We start from the raw sequence: 26341 nt of genomic DNA on the forward strand, positions 1-26341 counted from the left end.
TACACTCACTCACTCACATACACACTCACTCACTCACATACACACTCACTCACTCGCATACATACTCACTCACTCACATAATCACATACACAATCACTCACTCACATACACACTCACTCACATACACACTCACTCACTCACATACACACTCACTCACATACACAATCACTCTCACATACTCACTCACTCACATACACAATCACTCACTCACTCACATACACAATCACTCATTCACATACACACTCACTCACTCACATACACAATCACTCATTCACATACACACTCACTCACTCACTCACATACATACACTCACTCACATACACACTCTCACTCACATACACACTCACTCACTCACATGCACACTCACTCACTCACTCACATACACACTCACTCACTCACATACACTCACTCACTCACATGCACACTCACTCACTCACTCACTATCACTCACATACACACTCATTCACTCACTCACTAACACGTTAATTAACAATGTACTTTTTCTTACCAGAAGCAACTGGTACGAAATGCAGGTCTAATCTTTGATTTTGCTTTTTATGGAGTCTGTACATAAAGTAACATGCCAAAATCTTATAGGTCATTGAGATACTGACGGATAAAATGACAGATTAACATACGTCAATTATATTTATTTCCAGAGGTCAAATAAATACACTTGCATGTGCAAACAGATTTTCTCTCTTTCACTCATACACACACCTAGGAACTACACAGCTGTTAAAGAAACAGTAACAGAAAAAAAAGTGTGATTTCCCACAATATTACTGCATTAATGTTACCTAATAATTGATGAGATTTATGGTGTACAAATCCAGAAATGTTATTACTTGTAAACTACAACAGCCTCATAGCTCCAGTGCAAAACGTCAGTGCAAACTCAAACAGGGCTTGGTTGTTACAGTTAATTTAAAGGGAAAAGTGATTTTTCACTGAACCATCTCTTTGAGCTTCCTGTATAAATAAAAAAAAAAGAATAAAATGGTTAATTTTTCATTTTTAATTTTCATTATATATTTACAATTTCCAATGACAAAATGTTTGTTCTCTGCAGTACTGCTTATTCTGATTGATCAGGGCCAAATATCTTTAACCACACATACACAGACAACTTTTAGAAGACGATGTCGATACTCTTGTGCATTCAGGACAGTTCCCACATGCGGTACAAAGCAACGTCTGAAACGCAAATATAGCTGCATGCTCTTCATCTTGGGGAGAATCTGCTTGATTCAATTTTATGTGCAGCTTGAGGGAAGTTTAAAAAACGAAACAAAACAACAAAAAAACCTCAAAATCCACAGGATAAAATATAGTCAGTATTTCTTCATTATTTGTATTATACTTTTTTTCCATGTACATATAATTAGTGAGTCACTAACTATGGTATCAGAACACTACAAATGAGAAATAAATAAGGCAACCAAAAAGTACAAACACTCTGTATTGCTGCTGTAGGTCCATTATATCACAGAACAGCATTGTGACCATGATCAGCATTTTAACACCCATCAAATATCTATTAAATCACACGTCCTCACACTTACACTTTCAAACACATACACACTTAAATTACTCTATACTTACAAATAATTATACATTTGAACAAGATTTTTAATCCTTTCCTGCAGTGTAGATCACAACATTGGTGGAAAACTTGCATCCTGCTCAAACGATCGTGATATAATGAAATAAAGTGCTGTGATAGAACAGTCTTAAGAGGAAAGCATTCCCATTGGTTTTAAAGATAGGCTTTCAGCAAAGAAAAGGCTTGATTTGTGGAACATTTAAATAAAGTATTAGAAAGGAAACTGTGTGAAATTATACTGTCTTTAACCTCAAACAGCCCTCATAAAATCTGCTGTAATTCAATATATTGTGTGTAGATAAATATCAACTAGTGTTTAATTAACACATCCATGTTGACTTCCGCTTGGTCATTCCCACTTAGTCACCACGTTAGAAAGCTGTAGCAGTACTTTATAAACTCAACTAAAGTTTGTTGAATGACTCTTTAGAGGCATAAGAAAATCTACAGGAGTTGAATGCATCAAAAAACCACATCAGACATTATTAATACCCCAGTCTACAAATCATCCATGTTTACATAACAGCTTGCATAAAATGGAACGTCAATAAATGTTATTTTCAAAATTTTCATTTCAGTAAAATTGTACCTGGCTTTTGTCCATACAGTAGAGAAATTATAGAGAAATTCTTTTTTTTTTTTGTAAATCATACTATGCACTGTCACCCAGACGAGCCCAGTTTCCCTTTTGAGTCTGGTTCCTCACGTTTTTGTCCTCATGACGTTTCAGGGAGTTTTTTCTTGTTACTATTGCATCTGGCTCTCGCATTAGGGATAAATTTAAAGTTTATATTTGATATATTCATGTAAAGCTGTTTTGGGAGCATGTCCATTGTTAAAAAGCGCTATACAAAGAGAATTGCATCAATTTGAACTGATCATTTGTCAGCTCCTGATATAACTGACAATATAACATTACCAGTAGTTCATTATATCACGGAGAGACCTTAATTGTAGAATATAGATGCTTTAAGTATACAAGCAAGAGCAAGCTTTCTCCACACTCATGTTACACACCAACATATTTTTTATACAGATGAAAGCATGTTCACAGTATCACACTCAGAGAATCACACATATAGAAAAGTAAAAAACAAAATAAAAAACTTTTTATGAATTACAGGAATGTTATCTTAATGAATGCAGCTGTTACTGGTTGGCAGAAAACGACAGGAGAATGATGCTAGTGTATGTTCAGCACAAAGCTCCACACTGCGGCTTGCGTGGGGTTTCGGATCATGAGAAGACGAGGATCGAACACACCAGTCAGTTAAAAAAATGTGGTAGGAAGTTTGGTCAGTTGAGTTGAGTTGGAAGCCACGTCACGCTTGAGCGATCACTGGAGTAGTCGCACTCACTGCTGGGGACAAAACACAAGAGCAGCTGTTGCTAAACTGTACAAAATACATCATGATGCTGTGCAACTGAAGGCACTTTTGTGCTTTCGATGGATCAAATACACATTCGATATAGATTAGAAGAGAAGTATGACAGCAAAACCTAAGAGTACAAACATGCAGAGGAAACACAAACACACAGACACCTTAACCTGAATTTTCCATGCAGATGACACCAATGCATTAAAATCTGCACAAATAAACAAAACATTTACAATCATTTATGAGGGATTGGAAAATAAGGAATGACACAAGAGGAGTGCCTAAACTGCTAAATATCCAGATCAGACATCGCAGGAAGCTCTGGCACCAACAGTCACTTACTGTATCGCTGTCCTCATCCCCTGTGGGCAGAGACCTAGAATCTGTAGCGTAGTGCAGAGGAGAATAAACCCAGCTCCTCTCCTCCAAAGGCTGGTTTAGGTAGTAGAGAGAGCGCAGGAGCCGGCATGACAAAGCAAGAGAGCCGAGACGTCAGAGAGAAATAGAAGACAATGCAGTAGGTGAAAGTTTGAGGCAAACAGTGATTAAAGAAAGAAAGAACTACATTAAATAACCATTAAAAATCAAAACTGTGCTTTTGGATTACTGTTTTTGTTTGAACACTGTGCTAAATTTACATTTTCCCTTTTAAAACTCAGTACTTCTATAACAACTGGTTTAAAAATGGTTGGCAATGTCAAAAAAATAAATATGTGGAAATAAAAATGAAGAATACCAAAATGTTTGTTCTATCAAAGTTTACTGGCAGTTAATTAGCTGGCTAGCTATTAGGTAGCTGTGTCCTAATTTGCATATTCAAGCATGCGATTTCCTTCTTTTATCCTTACAAACAAAAGTGTTATGAGGTTAATTAGTATAATTTCACTGACGACAGTTGCATGCTAATTAGTTTTAACCATGAGACTGAACGTGATTGACGATGTGTCTGCGTTCATAATGAACCGATTATACAAGAGATTGTTGAGGGTTACTGCAACATTTTAAACGATTCTTATTTTCCCTGAACTCTAATTTCATGTCCTGACATGATTTATTTTAGTTTAATGTATTTTACATCACAAAACCCTGCCATTTTTTAACAGGGATGTATAGACTTAATATTTATCCATTGTATGTTCCTCTAACATTCATATTAAACATTTTAATATCCTAAAATGATCACTGATTTTTTTTATAGGTTTCTACACTATCAAAAATAATCAAGCATGTATAAAATGTATAAGAATATATACACAATAAATTATAGTTTGAATATTTTCATAATAATGAATAAATAATAAAAACAAACATATGTATTTTAATATATTTATTTTAATTCTAATACAGTTTTAAAGTATTAGTGCCACTGTGCTTTAGGTTCATGGTTTGTAAAACTCTGTTATATACTGATGACGTAAAAGCTAAAAAAAAAACCCCTTAAAAGCTAATTTTAGCATTTACCTATGCTTCAATTTATTCAGTTGTTTGCGCACACACTTGTATGTCCAAACCTTTGCTTGTTACAACCCTAAGCTTCACAGCTACTGTGTAACAGCAGTTAGTAATAAAAACAGGAAGAAGGGCAAAAGAGGGAAACAGAGCTGCTCTGATGAAATGGGAAGTGGAAAAGACTGTGGTAGTCAAGTTCACATTACAACTTTACACACTTTTAAAGAGGTGTGTGTGTGTTACTAATGTCTCTATTACAAAAGCACTACAGTTACAATGTTCCACAACAGGCTAGTTGACTACCTGGACTTACACTGTGGCCTCCTGTTGTATGTAATGGTCTGGCAGACACAACAGCTACCATCAGAGAACTTAAAGCAGACAGGAGAAGAGTGTGAGTGTGAGTGTGTGTGTGTGTGTGTGTGCATGAATGAGACAGGACGAGAGAGAAGAAGAAAGAAATAATGTAAGAAATGGGGGTGAATAAAAATGATCATACAAATGAAATAAACAGTCAAAAAGATAAAGAACATAATATGTGACAAAAACAGGTGCAGTTGTTAAAATAGTTATCTGATCATGTAGTCATGTAGAGAGAGAAGTAGAGAAAAATAAATAGAGGAACCGAGTAAGAGAAACAAATAAATAAATGAACAGGTGACTCAGGGTAGCTGATACACACAGCAAGTGGCTGGATGTTAATTATAAAACACAGTCAGGTTCAGCTGATGACTTGCTCCTAACTCCAACACTCAGAACAGCATTTTATACCACACTGAAATATCTGTTTGTTCAGAAAGTGTTGAAGGATTATAATAATGGCATTGTTCTAAAATGTTATTGCAAATTATAATAGCATCTAACACTGGGACTTGTAAAGCAGACATTAATACCAATCAATAATTTGTATTAAACATTATTCAAAGGATTCTCCAGTGGCAACAATTAATAATCACAGGAAAAGCTGTAATTTATGGGTTTTTTTTTGCCACAGGAAAGTCATCAGAATGGAGTAGTTTGTGGTTTGTCTGTAACAAGACGCACTGCATTTTTATTCTGATTAACTAGAGCATGAGGGGAAAAGAAAGAGACTTTATGTCTGTTATAAGTGATGAAACTGGATTGTTTCATGGATGTTCCACAACATTAAGCTTAACAATGAATGGATAAATGTTGTTGTGGTACAAGAAGAGTATAAAACCCTGCTGTTATTGGAAAATGATCAGCTTTTTGATGGGGATTGAAACGTAGCTCCACACCACTCCATCACTACTTATTTTCCTATAAGATCATGTTCCTATGTGTTATATTCCTTACACCATTTCTTGAGTCATGCACACACTGTACACACAGCAGTAGACTGATGATGTTATTGCGTACAAGCTGACGGCTGAACGTTGTATTTCTTAGCAACGCGGATGACAAAAAGTGCTGTCAGTAACGTCCTCCGTCACTGCTGATTAAGTAAGGTCATTACATAATGAGAAGAGACACGTGCAATAAGAATAAACCTATCTGAGCAGAATAAACCCAGGCACTAAAATAAGACAAAACATTGCACTTTCATGCGAAGTTTACAGCAGGCTATGGAACATGTGATGAAGGTAGTCAGCAGGAAACATAACTGTATGTCGCATGCAGGCTAAACCAGGCAGCAGAACAAGTCACTCTAGACACTGAGAATGAAAATAAATAGACAGTCCTAACAATCAAACCAGTTAAATAACTGGATGAATTGAGTTCTGTACTAACTTGTAGGTTTCCAAGCCAGAGGGGGAACATACAGTTTGATAGAACATTAATAAAGAATTGTATTTACACGATTCTCTCCTGAGCCCAAATGTAAGTGAGTATCCTAGATATGCTTTGTGTTTTGTTTTGTTTTTGCACTGGCCTAATGAGTCTAATGTAGAGTAATGGAAATCTCCCTGATTTAGATACCTTCCTGTATCTGAGTTACTGAGTGTACTGAGTTTCACCTCAAATATAATTGTGCTTAATTTGCTTTACTTTTGCACTGAGAAAATTCTACATTTTAACTGAAGTACATACATGCTAGGAACATAAAAAAACCTTTATTTGTTAATCTATTTGAACATGATTACTGGAACCTGTTCTCATCGACACAATGTAAATGAAGCATGTTTATCAAGAGTGCCAATAATTCTGCTGCTGGCTATAAAAAGCAACAAACTGTACCACGTAGAGGAGAACCATCCTGAAATCACAGTGCATTGTTACACAATACAAAGAGCAGAATTACATCAGAAATCTGGATGATTATGTAGTTCTAGTCCGAGCTTAAACGTGCATCAGGCTAAATCCCAAATAATTTACAAAGCTTGTTAAAGTTTATTATAACTGATTTTGCATGAGAAAGACCTCCATTACTATTCTTTTTATTGTTAGTGAACATTTTTAATCCTGTATTTAATTATAATGCAGAAATGTTCCTCATCTGGCTTCAGCACACTGCAGGGGAAACACTATTGTGTTAAACACACCACACGCTCACACTGGTTTCTCACCAGACTAACAACACCCGCTCCTCACACCAGCGATTCGGCAGACTGCACAGATTCACAATGCATCATCACCTCCGATCATGTCACAGATCCAATACACATAGCTGTGTTCTCTTATATTTATCATAGTTTGACAGTAAATGCAGCTTGTAATCAGGTTCCTGATTCTCAAACAGTATGCAATAATCAGACACACATGCTGGATATCTGCCTGTTGGAAGGTGAAAAACAAAAACGTGAAATTCCTGGAAAGCTCTAAACACTAAATATAAACTGCCCACAGAGAATACTATGACTAAAAGATACTTACAAAGTAGATATCAGTGATTGGCACATCATCATCCTCGTCTACAGAGGAGTGGCTGGGGCAGCCAGAGGCTTGACTAGTGCAGTCCGAGTCCACCACGATTTTAGGACTCGCAGGAACTGTGGAACAGGAAGCTTCTGCATGGAGCTCCAACTCCTCACTGTCAGAATGATATGAGGAAGAAAGAGGAACAAAAGAAAAAAACTTTGCTTTCAATACCTTGAATAAAAAAACTTTCACACACTGTTCACAACCAACAGTGCAGGTTTGATATGTAGATATGTAGGTGAAATCCAATCACACTGAACAGCGCTGACATCAAGTGATCCCAACCAATCAGGTTGCAAAAAGACAGACCAGAAAAATGAACATAGAAGACATTGTGCTGATGAAAAAGAATTTTTGTTAGTGACTAAACTTTTTGAAGATTTATTATGTGGAATTCAAAAAGATTTCATTACCGATATTCAAAACAATAGATATTCATAAATATTCATAAAATAGATTCAGATTGTGGGAGAAAATATATATAGTGGCAGCAAATTTGGGAAGTTAAATTGACTGCTCTGGATTTTTTAAAGAATTAAACATGTATGTTTTTAGAGACCTTTTGCACCATGAAAAATCAAGTTTTCCACCAGCCCTTAAACAACTATAAAACATCCAGTGTTACACTAATACGTACCTTGTCTCTGGAGAAGGTTGTGGTGCTATGAGCGTAGGCTCGCTGTCTTGTCTTTTCAACTCCACCTCTACTGTGATGGTCTGCTGATCTTCCTCCTGAGTCCTACAGTCACACCAGTAGAGGGTGCATGTTACATTCAGCAAAGCATCATTCAAGAACTAATGAGAACTAGATTTGTAAAGTTCGTCGCGACAAACTTTGAAGTTGGCTTTGAGGATGCAAGTATTTGCAAAGGCCGGTGCTTTTTGGAGGCGAGTGGACATAAGGGTCAGTGTTACTTTTGGAAGCAAGTAGACAGAAAGCTAGGGTGCCAAAACATTTGGAGGTAAGTGGTACATTGGGCTGAGTGTTTTGATATGTCACAAGTCCATGTTGTGCTAATTTTTAATTTTAAAAATTTAATCATCAGAATACTCATGAGGACATTCCCCTCATTGTTCTGAGTGTTTTGATATGTCACATGTCCATGTTGTAAAAAGTTTTTTGATTTTGCATATTTTGGGGGCGGGGCTGCGGCACAACCGAAAGGCCAGTCGGTACACCAATTTAAAACTTTGTTCAGAGTATCACCCTAAAGGAGCTGGCCGAGTTTGGTGTAGATACTTCGAAAGCTTGCCGAGTTATAAACCTCCAAAGTTTATAATGGGAGTCTATGGGAAAAAGGCCATTTTGAGACCCGGTACCGGAAGTACCGTTACTCGGATCGTTTAGAAAAGTAATAGCAACAAACTTCAGACCAGGTTCTACAACATATCCGAATTTGGTTCATGTGGCTCGAAAGCCCTAGGAGGACTTACTATTGATAAATTTTTGTCTAAGCTTAAATAGGAAAACAGAATGTTGGCTTTGTAGAAGCCAATATAATAAAGAATGGAGTGTAACATGGGTTAAAATGCTTCCACTGTCTGTGTAAATAAATTGATATAGAAAGAGTCATTTCTTTCTTACAGGAATGAAACCGAGTCAAAACAACTTACGTTCCGTCTTGGCTAGACTGGGTGTGTCTCCTGGAAGAGAAAACAAAAACAGCATTGTAACAGACTACAAAGACAAATACTGTGTGTGTGTGTGTGTGTGTGTGTGTTATGGGTTGGTTACCTGTAGCGGGGGTGGTCAGATGTGTCAGATGGGGAGCGTTCTGGAATGGAGAGAGAGGTGGTGGAGGAGAGTGTGGTGGCAATGGAGGCTGTGGTGGCATCCTCAAATGATGGAGGTGTGCAGGGAAGAACATCTGAGCGACCTGAGAGAGAGAGAGAGAGAGAGAGAGAGAGAGAGAGAGAGAGAGAGAGAGAGAGAGAGAGAAAGAGAGAGAGAGAGAGAGAGAGAGAGAGAAGAGTCAAAATACAATTTAACATTTATTCAGAGTAATTAGGAAATGTTAGCAACACTTCATCTCTGTATAATATAATTAAACTGAATAATATATGATATTAAAAACAAATTAGGCAAATTAAAATATAAAAGCATTAAGCAATCAGCTATAATGCTCAAATGTTAACAGGTCTATAAGCACATTAGGGAAAAATGCTCCCACACTTTTGCTCTGTGTTTAAGCAAAATAGTGTCAATTCAAAACTTGCGTCACTTCGAACCGCACCCTTAACAAAACACAAACCCCATTCAGACACAGGCTGCCATGCTGTAAATGTACAGCACGTGTCAACCAGAAAGTGCAAGCATTTCCCTGTCTGGCTGAAAATGTGGTCATATACCTTCGTCCTCCAGTGTGGGGAAGCTGCGAGCCCCTCGAAGGTCGTAAATGTTGTCGTCTCTCTCAGAGGGAAGCTGGCTGATCGACCATGCAGCTCCAGGCCCTGAGTATTTGGGCATAGCCAGGCTTCCTCGGCCACGCTTCGAGGGAGAAGACCTCAAGGCTGACAACAAAAACAGGGGTGTTGTTATGAAAGAAAGAAAAAAGCTCAATTATATTCAATGACACGACAGGATCATCTGTGACATCATTTGTGTCTGATGTTTTGCATTGGAGGAATAAGGATTGCATTGGAGGAATATTTGTTCTTAACAGAAAAAGAAAAAGTCTTTGTCAAAGTCACAGAATAAAAATTATACACACTATATACACTCATTGTCCGCTGAGGATCACCTCAATACCTACACATTGACAGCATTGTGAGTAGAAATGCCTTTTTGATAAGACAGGTCAGTGGTCAGGTTTGTGCTGGCAGAATAGACATAGTAACTCAAATAATCTGAAGTGGAGCCTGATGAGGTCTTTTGCTGTTGTAGTCCATCCACCTCAAGGTTTGACTTTGCTGCTTTTTAAGGGACCAAAACAAAGTTGGACTAAACAAAATCATAACTGAAATGGTCATTTTTAATAGTTGGTTGTAAAAGCTAAGCAGCCATCGACTGACGTAAGGCTGGACGCTACAGACATCATCAGATGCTGGGATTCTTTCATGGGGGATGCTCTTCATCAACTTTATTACAGGTGTCTTCAGTTCCTCATTGTTCTTGTGGTGGTTTGTGGTGGCATGCTCAATTGGTTTAAGATCAGGTGATTACAACACTGCTGTTGTAATGCTTCAGGTCACTGTCCATCTGCACTGTAAAGTGGCATCCGATAGCCCCGACCTGACTGTGATTATACCGTTGTATGATAACGGTACGTAATCAATCAATTCATAATTAATCAATTAAGTTTGCAGACTTACAGGAGGTCTTCCGAAATACTGTGCTGCTCATAAATCTGAAGAATCTGTCTGCATAGAAAGAAGGTCGGTGCACAGACACTGTGTCCTAAAAAACAAATATCTAAGAGTTAGAAAACTGGAATTTCAATATTATGAAAATATAATCAAATAATCTAAACATAATGGAACTTGTATATTCAATGATGATGCATATTCAATGTTTCAGACACAGGCTATACCTGGAAATTGGTAGGCTGTCATTAAAAGTATGCATTATGCTTATATTTTTGATTATTGTTTTCAACTAGACTATTTTACTGACATAAATTTGGGTTATACTACTATCATATTTTAGATAAATCTTTATTGCTTCAACCAGAACTGCAGTACAATTACAAGTATGGGTTGACAAGTATGGTATTTTGTACATTGAGGCATATAATTGTCATTCTTTGTGATTTATGGATCTAATTCAATAGGTTCAAAAAAAGAAAAGGCACACTAGAAGTTGTCATTGCTGTCAGAATTCATTTTTTTCATTTTATTTATTAGCCTACAGTATTTACTGTTGTTACCTGTCACTGGACATAGTTTAACATCTTTTGAAAGTAAGTGCATTTTCCAAAACCTTTCATTATAGAACAATTTTGCTATTTGCACTTCAAATATTACCCTTAGGCATATTTATGTTGAGGTATGATGTATATACGGGTCTGCAATATTTGTGCATCACACACTTCCTGAACAACTAAACAGTCTTTTTCATGTGTGAAATTGACGATGTAGGACACAACATGTGTTACAAAACTAAAAGCTAACCCATTTCTTTCCCTTCTTCTTGAATCTGAGTCGTACTAGTTTCAACCACTGCTGGATAAATGGCTTTGTTAGGGTGTAAATGAAGTGACACTCATTCAGGTTCAGATGCAGGCAAATGCATAACAGGGCATACTGAGGAAGTGGCACAGTCTCACAGCTGAGCTTGTGAAGCTTTCAGCTATAAATAAAAGAACTGTGCGAGAGACTTTAACAGAAAGAGCGGTTTCTATACATCCTTTTCTACCATCCTTTTCTTGTAATAAAAACAGTAAAACTGAACTCAGCTAAAGGTCCAGTACTGATTATTATATATAGCAGTGGTTGTTAAAGTGGGTGTGTATTTTTGTCTCCAATGGTGGAAATCACACCCCACCATTATCAAAGCTATTATATTGTATTATTGATTATTGTATTATCTTTATTTTATTATTATTATTATTATTATATTGTTTTATATGTATAATTTATATTGTTATTTGGCTGGTTACATCATTTATAGGCTTATGTCGACCAAATTTTGCTCTGTATATGGAATGTTCAAACAGAAAAATGCTATCTAAAAATCTACTTAATACATTTAAATAAATGTGCTTAATAGTTGAAAGAAATTTATCATACACGCAGGAAGGACGGTGGCTTTACGGCCAAGGTAAAGACCACAGAGTGTTCAGACAGGGTGTGCTGTTAAAGCAGACCCTGTCGTACAGACTGGCAACATCACAACTTAACAATCACACTAATGCCACATTGTAGTAAAAACAGTAAATAAGTAAGTAAGTAACCCAGAATTCAAATGACTACCGACTTAAATAGTGTATAAATTGCAAGAAATGAAGGACTTCAATACTCACCCCGTCATGAACGAGAGCTTTCCATGTGTGTTCTAATTTCTTTATTAACCTAAAACAAAAATAACGATCAGTAAGCTTAAGACACAACTATATAAACACACAAATTATACTGGTGAGATATGGGTGAAATTCTGTTATTTGTTAGTGCAGGTCTCGGTAAATCCTGAAAATCACAGAGAAAAGCAGAAAATCTGACATCTGACTGTGTTACCTGTAAGACTGCAGGATGTCAATGATGCCAATGTACAGCAACAGACGCTCTCCTTTACTGTTCACTGCTGGGATGCCTCCCATCCTGTGGGGTAAAATAAGTGTTGTTTACTCTGTTATAGAAAAAAGCCAGTGTTTATATGACTTTGACAGAGACATTGGCTTTTACAAAGAGTTGTTGCTGGCTAGATGTAGTGTGCAGATTTCTTCCCTCCAGATTAGGTTTCATGTGAATCAATGTTTATTTATTACTGTGCATGTTTAGAACTGACTGATTTCTGCTACTAGCCAATAAAAAACATTATGAATAATATTCATTGTTTGATGGTAACCACAAAGAGGAGGAGATGGGAAAATGGTGGTGTTGAGCTGTAGCTCGTCATAATTAGTGTAGTCAAGATGACGCTCACATGCATGCACATACGCGCTTATTTCTTCATTCAAATTGTAGGAAGAATATATGTCCAACATATATGTACAACATCTTACCACTTGAGGTTGCTGTAAAACTTACACACTCCAATATGCACCATGGTGTGTTTGACTGCACTGTAATTGTCTCCACAATTGATGGCAGCATTTTTAATTACTCCCTAATGATCATTATTACAAGTTTTTTTATTTTTTTTTATTTGCCAGTTTGTTTTAGGAAAATGTAATCTTTATTTCAGTCAAAATGTTCAGAATATTTCTACTTCTGCTAAAAATGGGCCGTTTTTTTTAAGAGGATGTGTCCTAAGAGTGAAAATTGAGTCAGGAGATTTCCAGCGTGAGGAAGGAGGCCCGGCCTCTAAGAGTCGGTTAAAACATCTATGCTGTGTTTATTTGGATAATTACTTATACTCCAAAGTAAAAACAAAGCATTCCAATTTAAAATTCATAAAGGCTGACAAGTCTGGTGTCCTAAGTGCAAGTGCTCACGTGTCGTCAGTGTCGATGTCCTTTCCGCAGGCTGAGGCTCCCTGGATGGACTCCATGGCAGTGGTGTAGAGGGCTTTCTGTGCTGGTGGTCTCTTCCCGTCACTGCTACTCGGAGAGCCCTCGATGTTCTGCTCCCTCTCAGCCTGGTCGAGGTTATGCAGCCCCAGCAACAAACTGTAATCCATGATCTTAAAACTCTCCAGCACCTACAAGTCAAACAGACGACCACAGAGAAACATTGAGTAAGTTAAAAAAGGGTCTTAGACTTAAATGTCTTAGACTTTATTAACAGATAGATGGCAGGCAGAATAACCCAAAACGTCTTTGAGACTATTATCTTTAGCCTGCAAACTGAAAAGCAACCAAAAAAGCATTTTGATTCACATCAATTCTATAAACAAAGGAACAAAGGGAGAGGTTTTGAGTACACACACACGCACACACACACACACACATTAATTCCAGGCATTCAGGTAAACTGATTAGTTTATTTTGCCTGGTGACAAACGATACGACTGTGTAACACAACATCAATAAGTGATATCACTGTAAAGTGACACTTCTATGAGGTAAGACCATCTCATTTATCAAGCCTTCATTTCTCTATCCTCACATCCTCAGACGGACGAGCTAAGACACAAGGGACATAAGTAAAAGGAATGTAGCACTGAGCAATGAGAAACAATGAGAAGCACTTGAAGGGTTTAGAGCTGTAATAGAGGTGTTACATTTCAGTGTGAAAGGGCCTCTGCATTGCACAGGTTAGTGATTACACCATATTACACCCACACACTCAACCAGTCTACAGAAAACACTGCACATTTTCTGTTCTCCACATCACTGTTTTTGTTGTAATGTATGCACAATATTAATTAATATTTAACCTCCTGTAAAACAAAGTATGGTCGTACTGTATGATGCTTTCAGGCGTTCTGGTCTGCTGCCCTGAATATTTGTTTTCAACATAATGTAATCTCCCTTCCTCTATCGCAGGAGTATCCAAAAAGCATTCATAAGACCAAATGCAGCCGGTGGCTTCCCTCAATTTTTTAAAATTCTCTTTCAAATTCTTTCAAAAACATTGCATTTTTTCCTTTCACCTGACGATGGCAGCAGCCTACATTAACACAGTTAGCTACAACGCAAAAGTGAAATTCAGTCATGAAGTTAACAGTGAGAAGACACAATTTTAAACAAACTGGAAACCACTAAGCATTGAAAATTCGAATCAATAAGTTAATTTAAAAAAAATAGATTCCATTAATTTGATAATTTACTTTCATAATTTTTTTTTTCATTGAATGGGTTTTTGCCCCATTCAATGTAAACTCTAGAGACATACTCATGGGGTTAACTGTTCTGTGGGTAGAAACGCTGAACATATAGTATAGTGTGTATATAGTAACCCATATAAGCCCTCTTTATAAGGGTGGTGAGCAGAAAAGCAACTCACACTGAATGCAGAACACATTGAATCTTGAGGTGGGTGAGCTACAACAGCAGGCTACATAAGGTTCCACTTCTGTTATCGACCCAAATGTAGGAAAAAAATAATAAACCTTTCAGCTGTCCAGTCTGAGTGAGTCTGTGTCTTAGCTGACAGGAGTGGAACCTGGCTGGTCTTCTGTGGTTGTAGCTCATCCACTTCAAGGCGTGTTGTGCATGCAGAGCTGTGATTCTTTTCACCATGGATGAAAAAGTGTGCTTATATGAGTTACTAGATCTTTCCAAGCAACACAAAAAGTTATCCTCCTCCTCACCAAGCAATCTCTCTGGAGTGTCTTGACAAGAGCATTGTAAGTATCAACATCCAGCATCAGGCCCTCAGGAATGTCCTGCATGAAGTCGAGGTCTTTAAATGTTGGCTTTGCCTTCTCTCGCTCCTTTTTCGAGGCCCGGCGCTTGTATGTCGAGCCCTTTAGGTCGTATTTAAGGTGCATGCGTACCACCCTGGGCAGGATGTTGTTCATGACCACCACCCGGATGTTCTTTCCTCCAGACTGCACGCAGTACAAGCCAAAAAACTTGGGCAGCAGTGTGCGAGGGTTCTGGTTAAGGTTCTGTGGGGGGGTGACATCACAAATACACATTACACATATGTATACCATTGACATAGACAATACTTTCGGGGTCACAGGTGAGCATTAATTACTTTTATTAAAACGCCTCTATTGCAATGACACTTGAGCAGTATTTCTTGCTATAACAATGATTACCGTACATGTTTGAATGAAAAAGTGATGCCATTTTCTGCCAAAACACCCCTTAAACAAATTACAAACCACATCAAGTACTTAGGACAGACTCCTGATGAATAAAGTAATTATTCATGTCAGGGTTTCTGTTCTTCTGCTAATTATGTCATGTCATGATAGTCATGATTCACTGGTGTTGTTAATTAACCTGTGTTAATAAATGCACTCAATGTGTAATGAGCCACTTCCAAGTTTTGAGCGAGGTGACACGTGCAGCCCGGTCTCACATAGCACATTTATTCACTTAGCAATTGGGAATTTATTATTCAGTACAAATAATACTGAACGCAGACAAATTTGCTGCCACAAAACGCTGGTATTTGCTTAATTCTGGACCATAAATAAAATTACCAATATCAAAAATATTCAAAAATAACTTTTCATCACTCAAATCCTGATACTCAGCTGTTTATGTTGAATCAAGTGTGTTATGCTCTGAAAAGCGCAAAAACTGTGTGACCGTTACTTGTTGCCAGAATCGTGACTAATTCATGTGGAGTCATGTGGTCTATAACCCGACTAGAATTGGTTTTACTTTATCATCAGCCAGCAGCTTGCATCCTACAGAAGGCTGAGCTGAACCAAAGCCATCAATTCACACAGCTCTCCATCAACCATCACAAGCAGTGCTCCTGGCATGTGAATGCCTGCTAACTGCTTAAATGCAGAAACACGAGAACAGCTAAAATAAAAATGCCATTTGTATGTTAATGGTGCCTGCTAATTTTATTATTCGGCTAATGAGTACACATACCCCCTCGAGGAACAAAGCAAGAAATAAAAACCCCTGAAAATAGCAGAAACAACACAAAACATCAGTAACAACAGCTTTACTGAGAACACTGCTTACTAAATGAAATCAGTACTGAGATTTTAAGAAGCCCATTAAGAAAGGTTGTTTTTGTTTTTTTTTTAAATGAGAAAATCTGCTCATTTATTTTCACTGACATTTTGAAGCAAGGACTAAAATTCTTTAACAATTTCACTGCACCTCAATAACCTCCACCTCCAGAAATAGCGCAATATCAAAGAGCACCCTGAAGGAAACATCAAAAACGCAGGACAATCAGTGAACTCACCATGTAATACCCAGGCAGAAGCTTCTGTAGGAACTCCGCCTCCTTGTGCAAGACAGTCTTGATGATGAACTCATCATCCTTGGTGACGTAGAACACAGATCCGCTGGCTCCCGGGTTCGACAACTCGATCAGCGGCTCGTTACATAGAGAGTACTGCAAAGGACAAACAAAGCCAAAACCACTAGCATGAAATATAGCTAAGAAAATAGACACGTGAACACATGAATGCATATCCTAAGTGCAAAGACATTTTGTTTTGAATAAATAACAGGCTGACTTTAGTTTTAACCTTAAATATAACGTCATATAATAAGCTCAAGAACAGAAGGGTAAGAAGTGGCCAAACCTGCGCTTCAAGATAAAAGACAAGGGAAAAAAATCTGAAAATGAATCAGAAATTCTCAGTGTGACGTCTGGCACATGGTCCAAAAATGAGTCACTGAGTGGGAGAAACAAGTCACCCAGAGCGAGCCATCCAAACTCAACACACACACATTAATAATTTCCAGACAAAAAGAAAAACCATGACATATGAACACAGCCAACAAAAATGCAAAACTCAGCTCACACTAAACAAGTACCAAGCTGATGATGCTGATTTATATTTGCCTTTTTGTAGGCACAAATGCGACTGTTGTTGCAGATGGACATGGTGTGTTCAGCTTTCCAAACCTCAGCTTTCCAAACCTTTCCAAGAAATGGCAACGAATACATACAACGTAAATAATGTACGATTAATCAGTTGAAATCAGTGTGGTTGCATTCTCGGTTCTGTTCAAGGTGTTGATCGTGTTTCTGTAACAGCAGCAGCTCTGACTGCATTTCTGTCTGTAAATAAAGTCACAGATTTATATATACACACATACAGTATTTATACAACACTCCGCTATTTTGATAGATTGGTGGCATTCCAAGGGTTCTTATATTTATTATAACCGCACTGAGACATCATGTATCCTGTGTGTATCATGACACTTATGTGTATGGCACACAAAATTCCACTTCCTAGTCCGAAACTGTTAGTACGGAAGTATTAGAGATATCATCGGTGTTTATTTTAATGACTTTTGACTTTTATCAGAGGTTTATCAGCTAAAGTTGTAAAGAAAGACTGGATACTAATTTCATCGTAAACACCTTTAACAGGAAGACAATATACAATATACGGAATACAGATCTATGTGAGTGGGCTAGCCGATGTTTCATAAAGTCAGTGTGGTTTCTTTGGGATTCATTTCCACTAGCTGAGCAAAAATAAACAGAACAGGGCCATATTGCATCCAAAAGGTCAGTCAATCAGTATTAATATCTTGTTTCTAGAGCTGTATTCTTGTTGTGCAGAGTGATCAGACTTAACACACCTCTCAGTTCTTACCAGATAATCATCGGGGCGAATCCCAAACAGCTCCCTGAAGTAACGGAAAGCCACAGGGGCATATGTCTTGAAACGGAAGTCTGGATAGTGGTGGGCCGGCGTCAGGTTGCTTCCCTCGCTACAATACAAATAAATCTAAATGTATTTATTGTATACAGCAGAAATATCTGACAAACATCACTTGAACCAATGAACCAACTATATGGAAAACACCCTATGGATTAGCTCGAATAAATGACTTTTAGTTTCAAAAACAAATCTGACGCTTTTCATCCAGCCCATTTTACATTTTCATCTAAAGTCATTTCTTTGTGGCTGCATGTTAATTAGTATTAATGTTACTTTCAATCTCCTTTAGAAGTAGGCAAAGGGGTCTGGAATTGCAGGTGAATTAATGCTGTGCTCTGCAGAAGTAAAAAGGATCGCCATCTCATATTAAGGTTTCTGTGCCTGTTTCTCTTTGTGCCTGTCTTTCTATGTCTCTTTCTCTGTGTCTTTCTCCATTTGTCTATCTTTCTGCATGTCTCAGCCGGTCTCCATCTCTCTCCTTCTTTCTCTCTTTGTCTGTTTGTGTATGTAATTGTCACTGTGTCTATCTGTGTGTCTGTCTCTCTCTCTCTCTCTCTCTCTCTCTCTCTCTGTCTGCTCCATCTTTTTAGTGACGGTCAGTGTGCCTCTGTCTCTGTTTATCTGTGGTTATGTGTGTCTCAGTTTATTCTCTTGCCTTTCACTAAATGGAATGTGAGACAGCGTGTGTAATTTATGTAGCTGTGCTTCTGAAGGATGTGGGAGTATGTTCCTAGCTTCATGGCTTACTGTACAGTAAATGTTAATTAAATCTGATTCTGTAATAAAGAACAGTTGTAGTCCACAATACGATATGAGAAAGAAAACAAAATATGTCTGTGCCCCAGGAGTGAAAATGAATACTTACCTGGGAAAGAAGATGCTCTCCACTACGTAGAAGTCCTGCATGAGGACGTCTCTCTCGGGTTTGGAGCTCAAATTGCCCACCGTGTAGCCGATACCAAGCTGGATGGCTCCTTTCAGTGCTGATGATGTGGTCTGAGAAAGAAAGAGACAGAGGTAATGATCACAACCTGAAGCGACCAAAGAAAAAAAGCAGCAAGACAAATGATGTCCGAAGTAACATTTGTGTCTGAATACTACAGAAAAATCTTTAAAAGCAGCACCTTCTTGTACGTCGTCTCTCCAGAAGCGTCCACCCCTCTGTGTCCGATCTTTTTTCCGAGGCCTGGCTGGCCTGAAGATGATGCCATCTAACAGGCAGATTGAACATATCAGCACCACATCGTGCCCTCTTTAAGACACTAATGCGATAAAAGTAGACAGTTATCTGCTGTGGTGATTATTTACTGCAAGAAGACAAGCCAGATAATTCGTACCTCTGAGATGAAAGCATTTCTGACAGCATCTGTGCAATAGAAGAAGAAAAAAATTATTAATTTACTTTTCCTCTAACTGCTGGCCAGGCGTCAGCCAGGATGAATCAGATGCTACAGAGAGAGGGTTAATTCATGCTTTATTCCTCCCTCTCTTCTCACACCATGGAGGGAATCTGTTTCTCATCGCAGATCACATGACCATGTTATAAAGAGATGCTGTCGTTTCTCACCTCCTGTGTTTCTTCTGTCTCTAAGCTGATCCAAACACAATCTGCCACTAAAATTAGCCAGGGTTTGGGAAAGGTTAAACGTCACACCACAAAGTCTCATCTAATGTGTCATCAATAAACGGATATAAAACCATAAGATGATTATGGCAGTGTCTCATTTTACAGATGATTCACAGAGATCTGTACTCCCTTGATACAGGTTTCCTGTTCTCTCCTATTGTGTTAACAGTTCCAGTAAAATCCCACTGCAACAGTGAAGCGACTCTGCCAAGCTTCGCTCTTCATCATTTTAATCCATACAAACTTAATGCCAAAATGTATTTAAATTGGCCTAGCAACATCTCTGCATTTTACTCTCAGAGAGAATGTGAGGATCTATGAATATGCATAAGACAAATAGAATAACATCCGACATCCTCTTGTAGTTAAATGTTAGTAAACTCATTTGAATTTGACATGACTAAATACAAGCAAGTAATTTAACAGTAGCCAGGATTTTCAGAATATACCTATATATCTGTCACACAATCTACAACTGATAAACTGATAAAAAACATCGATTCATTGACAATTGATGAAGTTTATGATGGAGTCTCCAGTGTAAGCACTTTTTTTCTTTCTTTAACTGTTTAAATGTTTTTTGTCCTATTAACTTCAAGACAGAGACAAAAAGACATTAGCAGGGATCAACTGTATAGAACTCTTTTAAATTGATAGCGAAGATGAATTAGTTTCATGGATGTTCCACGTCATTATATGGGCGAAAAAGATCAACATGCAATTCTAGAAGAATAGCATCTCTACACTTAAGAACATATATGGGAAAATATTATAAGAAAATGATATTGTTTCTGGAGGTATGTGTCTTTGAGTATGTGTCTTTGTTTAACAAGCAACTAAAATTCTAAAGTCATCAAAAGCCAGCAATATTATGACACCTTCGTCTCTATAGCTAAATTTTCATTCATTAGTCTGTTGTTTGTGACCACTGACCATTAAAACACACATCATCTGTGAACTGGGATAACCAAAAACTGTTAGTGATGATGAAAGCCTCACAATTCCCTCGGGGTCTGAGCCTCGTCACCACCCAGACGAGCCTCCCAAACTCCCTTTCACCCGTTTCCATGGTTCCCTGATTGAGGTCAACTGGCATTTTTCTGACTTTGCACGTGTTCATGGACTCAACATACACGCGCATCCTTCCACAGTCTAAATAGGGCATTTGCTAAATCGCAATTCAGTACATAAGCACATACAGAGAGCAAGCATAGGGCAAAACAAAGAGGGATGTGTGGGATGATGCAGCAAAAGAGGCCTCTCTATCTAAAAGCTCTATGGTGAATGTGAATGCTGAAGACAAGAATCCCAGGAATAACAGCTGCAGATAGCAGTGAGAAATAAAACAAAAATATAATATCAAAGCATTTCTTCAATGCAAAATGCATACTATTACCATTTAATACAGCTAATGCTTTATTTAAAAAAAAAAAAAAAAAAAACTTGTTTAATGATGTCGGAAAATTAATTAATTAAAAAGAAAATGATTGAAATCGCGCTCGTGTTCCAACTGGCCATTTGCACATGTATTTATTTATTAATTTAAAGACAACAATCCTGCAGTACATTTTGCTGACAGTATTCAACCTCTATTCATATATATTTCTCATGTATTTTTATTGATACAGACAGAAATGCACACTGTTCTGCATAGTTTACTATACAGTTTATTATTATAAAAAAAAAAGTGTCTTTTGCATCATATTTTTCTTTCAGTGATACCTTTCCATTCAGGAAAAAAATGGATTTCTCTGTCACCATCTATGAATCTAAATAAAAAAACTACCCAGCTTTATAAACATGCAGTTTTCACCACATCGAAAAAGATTGCAGTAGCTGATTCATGTTATAGATGTACACAAAACCAAGGCTTGTACTAACTGTCTATCACAGTGACACAAAAGACCAACCCCAGACAAAGCTGTCAACAAAATTAATCGAGTCAAATGGGATTTAAATGCCTTGCTTCTAGACTACGCATTTGGATAGGAGCCGAGCTGGAGAGGAAAGTCACGACCCTGGTAATTGATTCTGACTGCACCAGTGTCACCAGTAGTTTGATTACTATCTTCATTTTCTCAGGGTGTACAAGCAAGTAGAACAGCCTCCACAACAAGGGACTACTTGGCATTACAAGGCAATATTGCCCAGAAATGGGATGGTCAGACTTTGGGATGATCATCTGACTAATCTGTGCACCTAAATCTGGTTATTTGGCTTTCATGCCACTGACTAAGGCTTAAGAATCTGTCATCAGTTCACATATATCCGACTGCACTGTCTAACCAAAACAAGACTGCTTTACACTCAGACATTCACTATCATGACTGTGTATAAGGAAAGAATAAATCACTCAGCTGTGATGCTAAAGGAAAATAATCAAAGCCCTCAAATGGATAATTTTATATTCACATATATTCAATATCAAATTCGAAACTGTTTTATTCCTTTTGTACCACAGCGTTCGAGCAATGAACAATGATCTGTTTCGTATCATGCTTTTTAACTCTTCAAACTCTTTTTCCCCCTTTTAGACTTATACAGAAATAAGCAGCTTGTCATGATATAGAGAATAGAAAAAACTCAAAGACTTTCAACAACATTGCTGTTTAAGACATTATAAAGGTGCTAAAATAAACACCTGACTGACTGAACCTGACAAGAAGAAAAGTACAGACTCACACCCTTCTATATATAACAGTGAGGATAACTTCCCAAGTGACTATGAACTGGTGTGATCACAGTCTTTCTATAATATTCTTAAAAATAAGGAATTTCTAAAACTAAACGAAGGCCCATTACAAGACATTATAAGTACTGTACTAATCCCATCCCTGAATATCAAAAAATGTATAATAATCCTTAATCTACACTTACTCTATTTCATTACATGTAGGAACGTTTGTACAGTATTACAAAGTGCCAGTAATCTCATGAGAAGAAGCTAAGAGCAAAAGGGTTACACAGAAATAATCCAATAATTCAGTTGAAAGCTGTGGTCCTCAGTGAATAGACGCATGTGTTTTGAGAGTCTAGCACTCCACCCTTAACCAGCAAAGTGTACTTCACATGTTCTACACAATTGCTCCTTATTTTTAAATATTGTGAAAAGAACGTGGACTTTAAAAACTTAAAAGACTAGACCTACAACTCAAACGTACGTTGTTTAATCCAAAATCGAAAAGCTCCTGTTCATTTCTGGTGGAAATAATTCAGCAGAAGATGCTGTGGAGTTCCACTTTTGTCAGGTTATAGTGGGCACAGGTTTTCCCAAATCTAGACACGTGAAGTCTGGAACAACATTGTTTGGTCTGAACAATCTCAAATTCTGTTTCAACATGCAAATGTGAGGGTCAGAATTTAGTGTCAGCAATTTGGTGGTGGAATGGTGTACAAAATGTTTCCTTGGCACCATTGGTTCCATTAAACCCAATGAAGAATTGTCTGAATATCTGAATTATCTGAGTACCAGTTCTGATAATGTACATCCTTTCACAATTTCCCATTTTATAATGGCTACATCCAACATGATATTGCCCCATGTCAAGCTCAAACTGGTTCCATGAACAAGTTCACTATATGCCAGTGACCTCTCTAGTCTCTAGTTCTCCCCAGTCTCCAGTACTCCCCGGTTCTAACCGTAATTCTACCATGTTCTTCTAGAAATAATTAACAACGCCTCTCGTTTAGAGCTATCGAATTATCAGAAACTGTCTGTTGGGCTGTTGGGGAAATAGAACAGTGCATAATGAGCCATGAAAATAACACTTCCACACTGTGAATTCTAAACATCAGGATGAGAGAGAAACATGATCTGTTCTCGAGATGTCTTCACATAGAAAACATTGGCTGAAGATCCTCTGAGATGGCCAAAATGGCCTCGGCGTTAGGACAAAACCAGACATGGCCTGCAATCCTCTCACTGCATGAGTAAATCACAGTGCAGATCACGTGGTGAATGAAGAGAGCCTGCAAATGACAGCAGATGGGGATGATAAGATGCTTGACTGTGAGTCGTCAATGGAGGAGCCACTTACAGCAAAACAGGCAGGTTTTTCTTTCTTGTTTTCTGCACTTAATTATAATGTCACAAGACAATAAATTAGGCATCAATTTCTCACAATTTTGCAAGATATATAAACACACCATGGTTATGCTTCACCATCCACATTTGAGAACCACACTCATTTATTTAACAGGCACATCCAGAGTGAGTCTCGCTTTCTGTTAAACATAAATAGGAGTCTAAGTTGTAGACTACATGCCAGGCTCGGCTCTGTCAATAACTCAAGTAAATAGTTATTGACAGAAATGCTTTGTGTACTGAAATCCCTGAGGTATTTTTAAAATCTTGGTCTTTTCTTCCATAGCAGAGTATTTTAACATCTTGTGTAGGCTTCTTTTGAAAAGAACTTTAATAACTAAAATAAATTACAGAATATTTTAAGAGATGTAACGTAAGTACATGCTATACTATCTCCAAAATTTAATGCACAGGAAAACAGGAATGATTTTGTGTGTGTGTGCCCTGTGATGGGTTGGCACTCCGTCCAGGGTGTATCCTGCCTTGATGCCCGATGACGCCTGAGATAGGCACAGGCTCCCCGTGACCCGAGGTAGTTCGGACAAGTGGTAGAAGATGAATGAATGAATGAATATATATATATATATATATATATATATATATATATATATATATATATATATATATATATATATATATAGAGAGAGAGAGAGAGATAGATAGATAGATAGATAGAAGTGTGTATGCTTCACTTTTAACCCGAATAGATTTAGCACTTTGTCTATATTTGATAAGATAACTGTATTATTTAATTAAATTTGGTGCTAAATCCATTCAGGTTTAAGATGAGAGTGCAATATTTTTGTATCGTTTTTAACATGATGGCAACAATAATAATAATAATAATAGTAATAATGATAATAATAGTAGTAGTAGTAGTAATAATAATAATAATAATAATAATAATAATAATATGAAATAATAATAATAATAGGCCCCGGATAAGCGGTAGAAGATGGATGGATGGATGGATGGATAATAATAATAATAAAAAGTCATAATAATAATAATAATAATAATAATAATAATAATAATAATAATAATATACAGATCCATTACTTGTGTAAACTTATAACAGTCACAACAAGACTGTCCCACTTTTATTATCCAAACAAAGGACTAAACAATTTAATTACAAAAAGGAACCTATGTGGATCAGTGGGGCATCTGGTAAATAGCCAGTGGCTTCGTGCTGTCATGTAGCACCAGCTAGCTACAAGCTAACCAGCTGTCATTATTTAGACACATAGAGATGACGTTTAATTAATTAAATAATCAAATACTGGCTTTGTCTGAAAAGCCCAAAATACAAAATAGAATAAAACTCTACCTGCAGAGATAATGAGTGATCTCACAGCTAGCAGGCTAAGTCATGTGAGCTAGCTGAGTTAGCATCACTAACGGTTTACAGCACCGCTCCTGTCAGGTGTAACGATACACTACGGGACAAATTTGTCACGATTTTACTCCTAGACTTAAATTCTGTAATGAGTGATGATGTGGTCATCAATGTTTCTGATATATATCAAGGTCACCTGGATCCATTGCTTGGCTGTCACCGACCCCAAACACCGGTTCGTCTCCGGATAACGGGCTGCCATCCTCGGCCTCAGCCAGGCTGCTCGCCCCGTCGGCTGCCGCCTCCATCCCTGGTCCTAAAGCCGAAAGCGCGTGAGCTCGTGCCGCTGTCCTGCAGTCTTACCGGACTGTGACTGTTAGCAGCGCGAGCGCATAGTGAAACGAGCTGGATGTGACCACGCGCTCTACTCGTTTCTTCTGCACTGCCATGTAGCGCTTTCAGGCTTTTTCTTTGAATCAGATTCCTGTAATAAGTAGCGTGAAGAAAACACCGAATATTCGTCTGATGCTTGGTGAACAGTGCTCTCTATTGGCCGCATATTACAAACGCGCGCACACACACACACAGAGACACAAGGAGACACACAGACACACACACAGACAGACACGCACAAACACACACAAACACACACACACACACACACACGTGGCTTCTTTCTGATAGGGGTCTCATGGCCTATTTCTCCATTCATCTGATTGTGGTAGCAGACTGTGTTTACAGCTAAAATGTAGTACAGTAGATTAAAGGTGGGGTCTCCGATGTTTGAGAAATGCTTCAGAAAACTGAGTCGGGACGACAAACTAAACAAAAACAAAACTGACGTGTAGCCAATGAGCACAAAGGGGCATGTCTTGTCAATATGGGCAGAGAGAGTGTTCAGTGGGCATGTGTGACATTAGCAGAAAGCGGTTTTAACATTGACATGGAGGATAAAAACAAAGAAAGAAAGTGAAGAAAGGCTTACGATAAGGCAAGAAGTAGGACCCGTGTTAATAAAGGATCAGCTTTCCAGCGCTGGAGAGAACTGAAGGAGCGGGAAGTTGGCACATATTCACAGATTGGAGTTTCCCGAGTCAATAACTCCTG

The 26341-nt window shown here is 37.8% G+C and overlaps 1 protein-coding gene across 3 annotated transcripts; it reads right to left on the reverse strand.

The window, feature by feature from the left end:
* Positions 1-629: 629 nt before the first annotated feature.
* Positions 630-25786, reverse strand: pip5k1ca (phosphatidylinositol-4-phosphate 5-kinase, type I, gamma a). Of its 3 annotated transcripts, XM_060879889.1 has the most exons (18): positions 25431-25786; positions 19522-19550; positions 19309-19395; positions 19050-19180; positions 18116-18233; positions 16741-16893; positions 15167-15466; positions 13407-13612; positions 12487-12570; positions 12276-12324; positions 10627-10711; positions 9664-9825; positions 9050-9191; positions 8929-8958; positions 7952-8053; positions 7270-7426; positions 3328-3417; positions 630-2966 (listed from the first exon to the last, which is right to left on the reverse strand). In XM_060879889.1, the coding sequence occupies exons 1-18, from the start codon at positions 25540-25542 to the stop codon at positions 2961-2963; spliced, it is 2043 nt and encodes a 680-aa protein (XP_060735872.1). In that variant the 5' UTR covers positions 25543-25786; the 3' UTR covers positions 630-2960. The 3 variants fall into 3 exon arrangements, with proteins under 3 accessions (XP_060735872.1, XP_060735889.1, XP_060735880.1); XM_060879906.1 differs by lacking the exon at positions 3328-3417 and having other exon boundaries at positions 630-2963; XM_060879897.1 differs by lacking the exon at positions 3328-3417.
* Between the last annotated feature and the right edge of the window lie 555 nt (positions 25787-26341).

Source organism: Tachysurus vachellii, chromosome 1 (assembly GCF_030014155.1).
Source record: "Tachysurus vachellii isolate PV-2020 chromosome 1, HZAU_Pvac_v1, whole genome shotgun sequence".
NCBI classification, from domain to species: domain Eukaryota; kingdom Metazoa; phylum Chordata; class Actinopteri; order Siluriformes; family Bagridae; genus Tachysurus; species Tachysurus vachellii.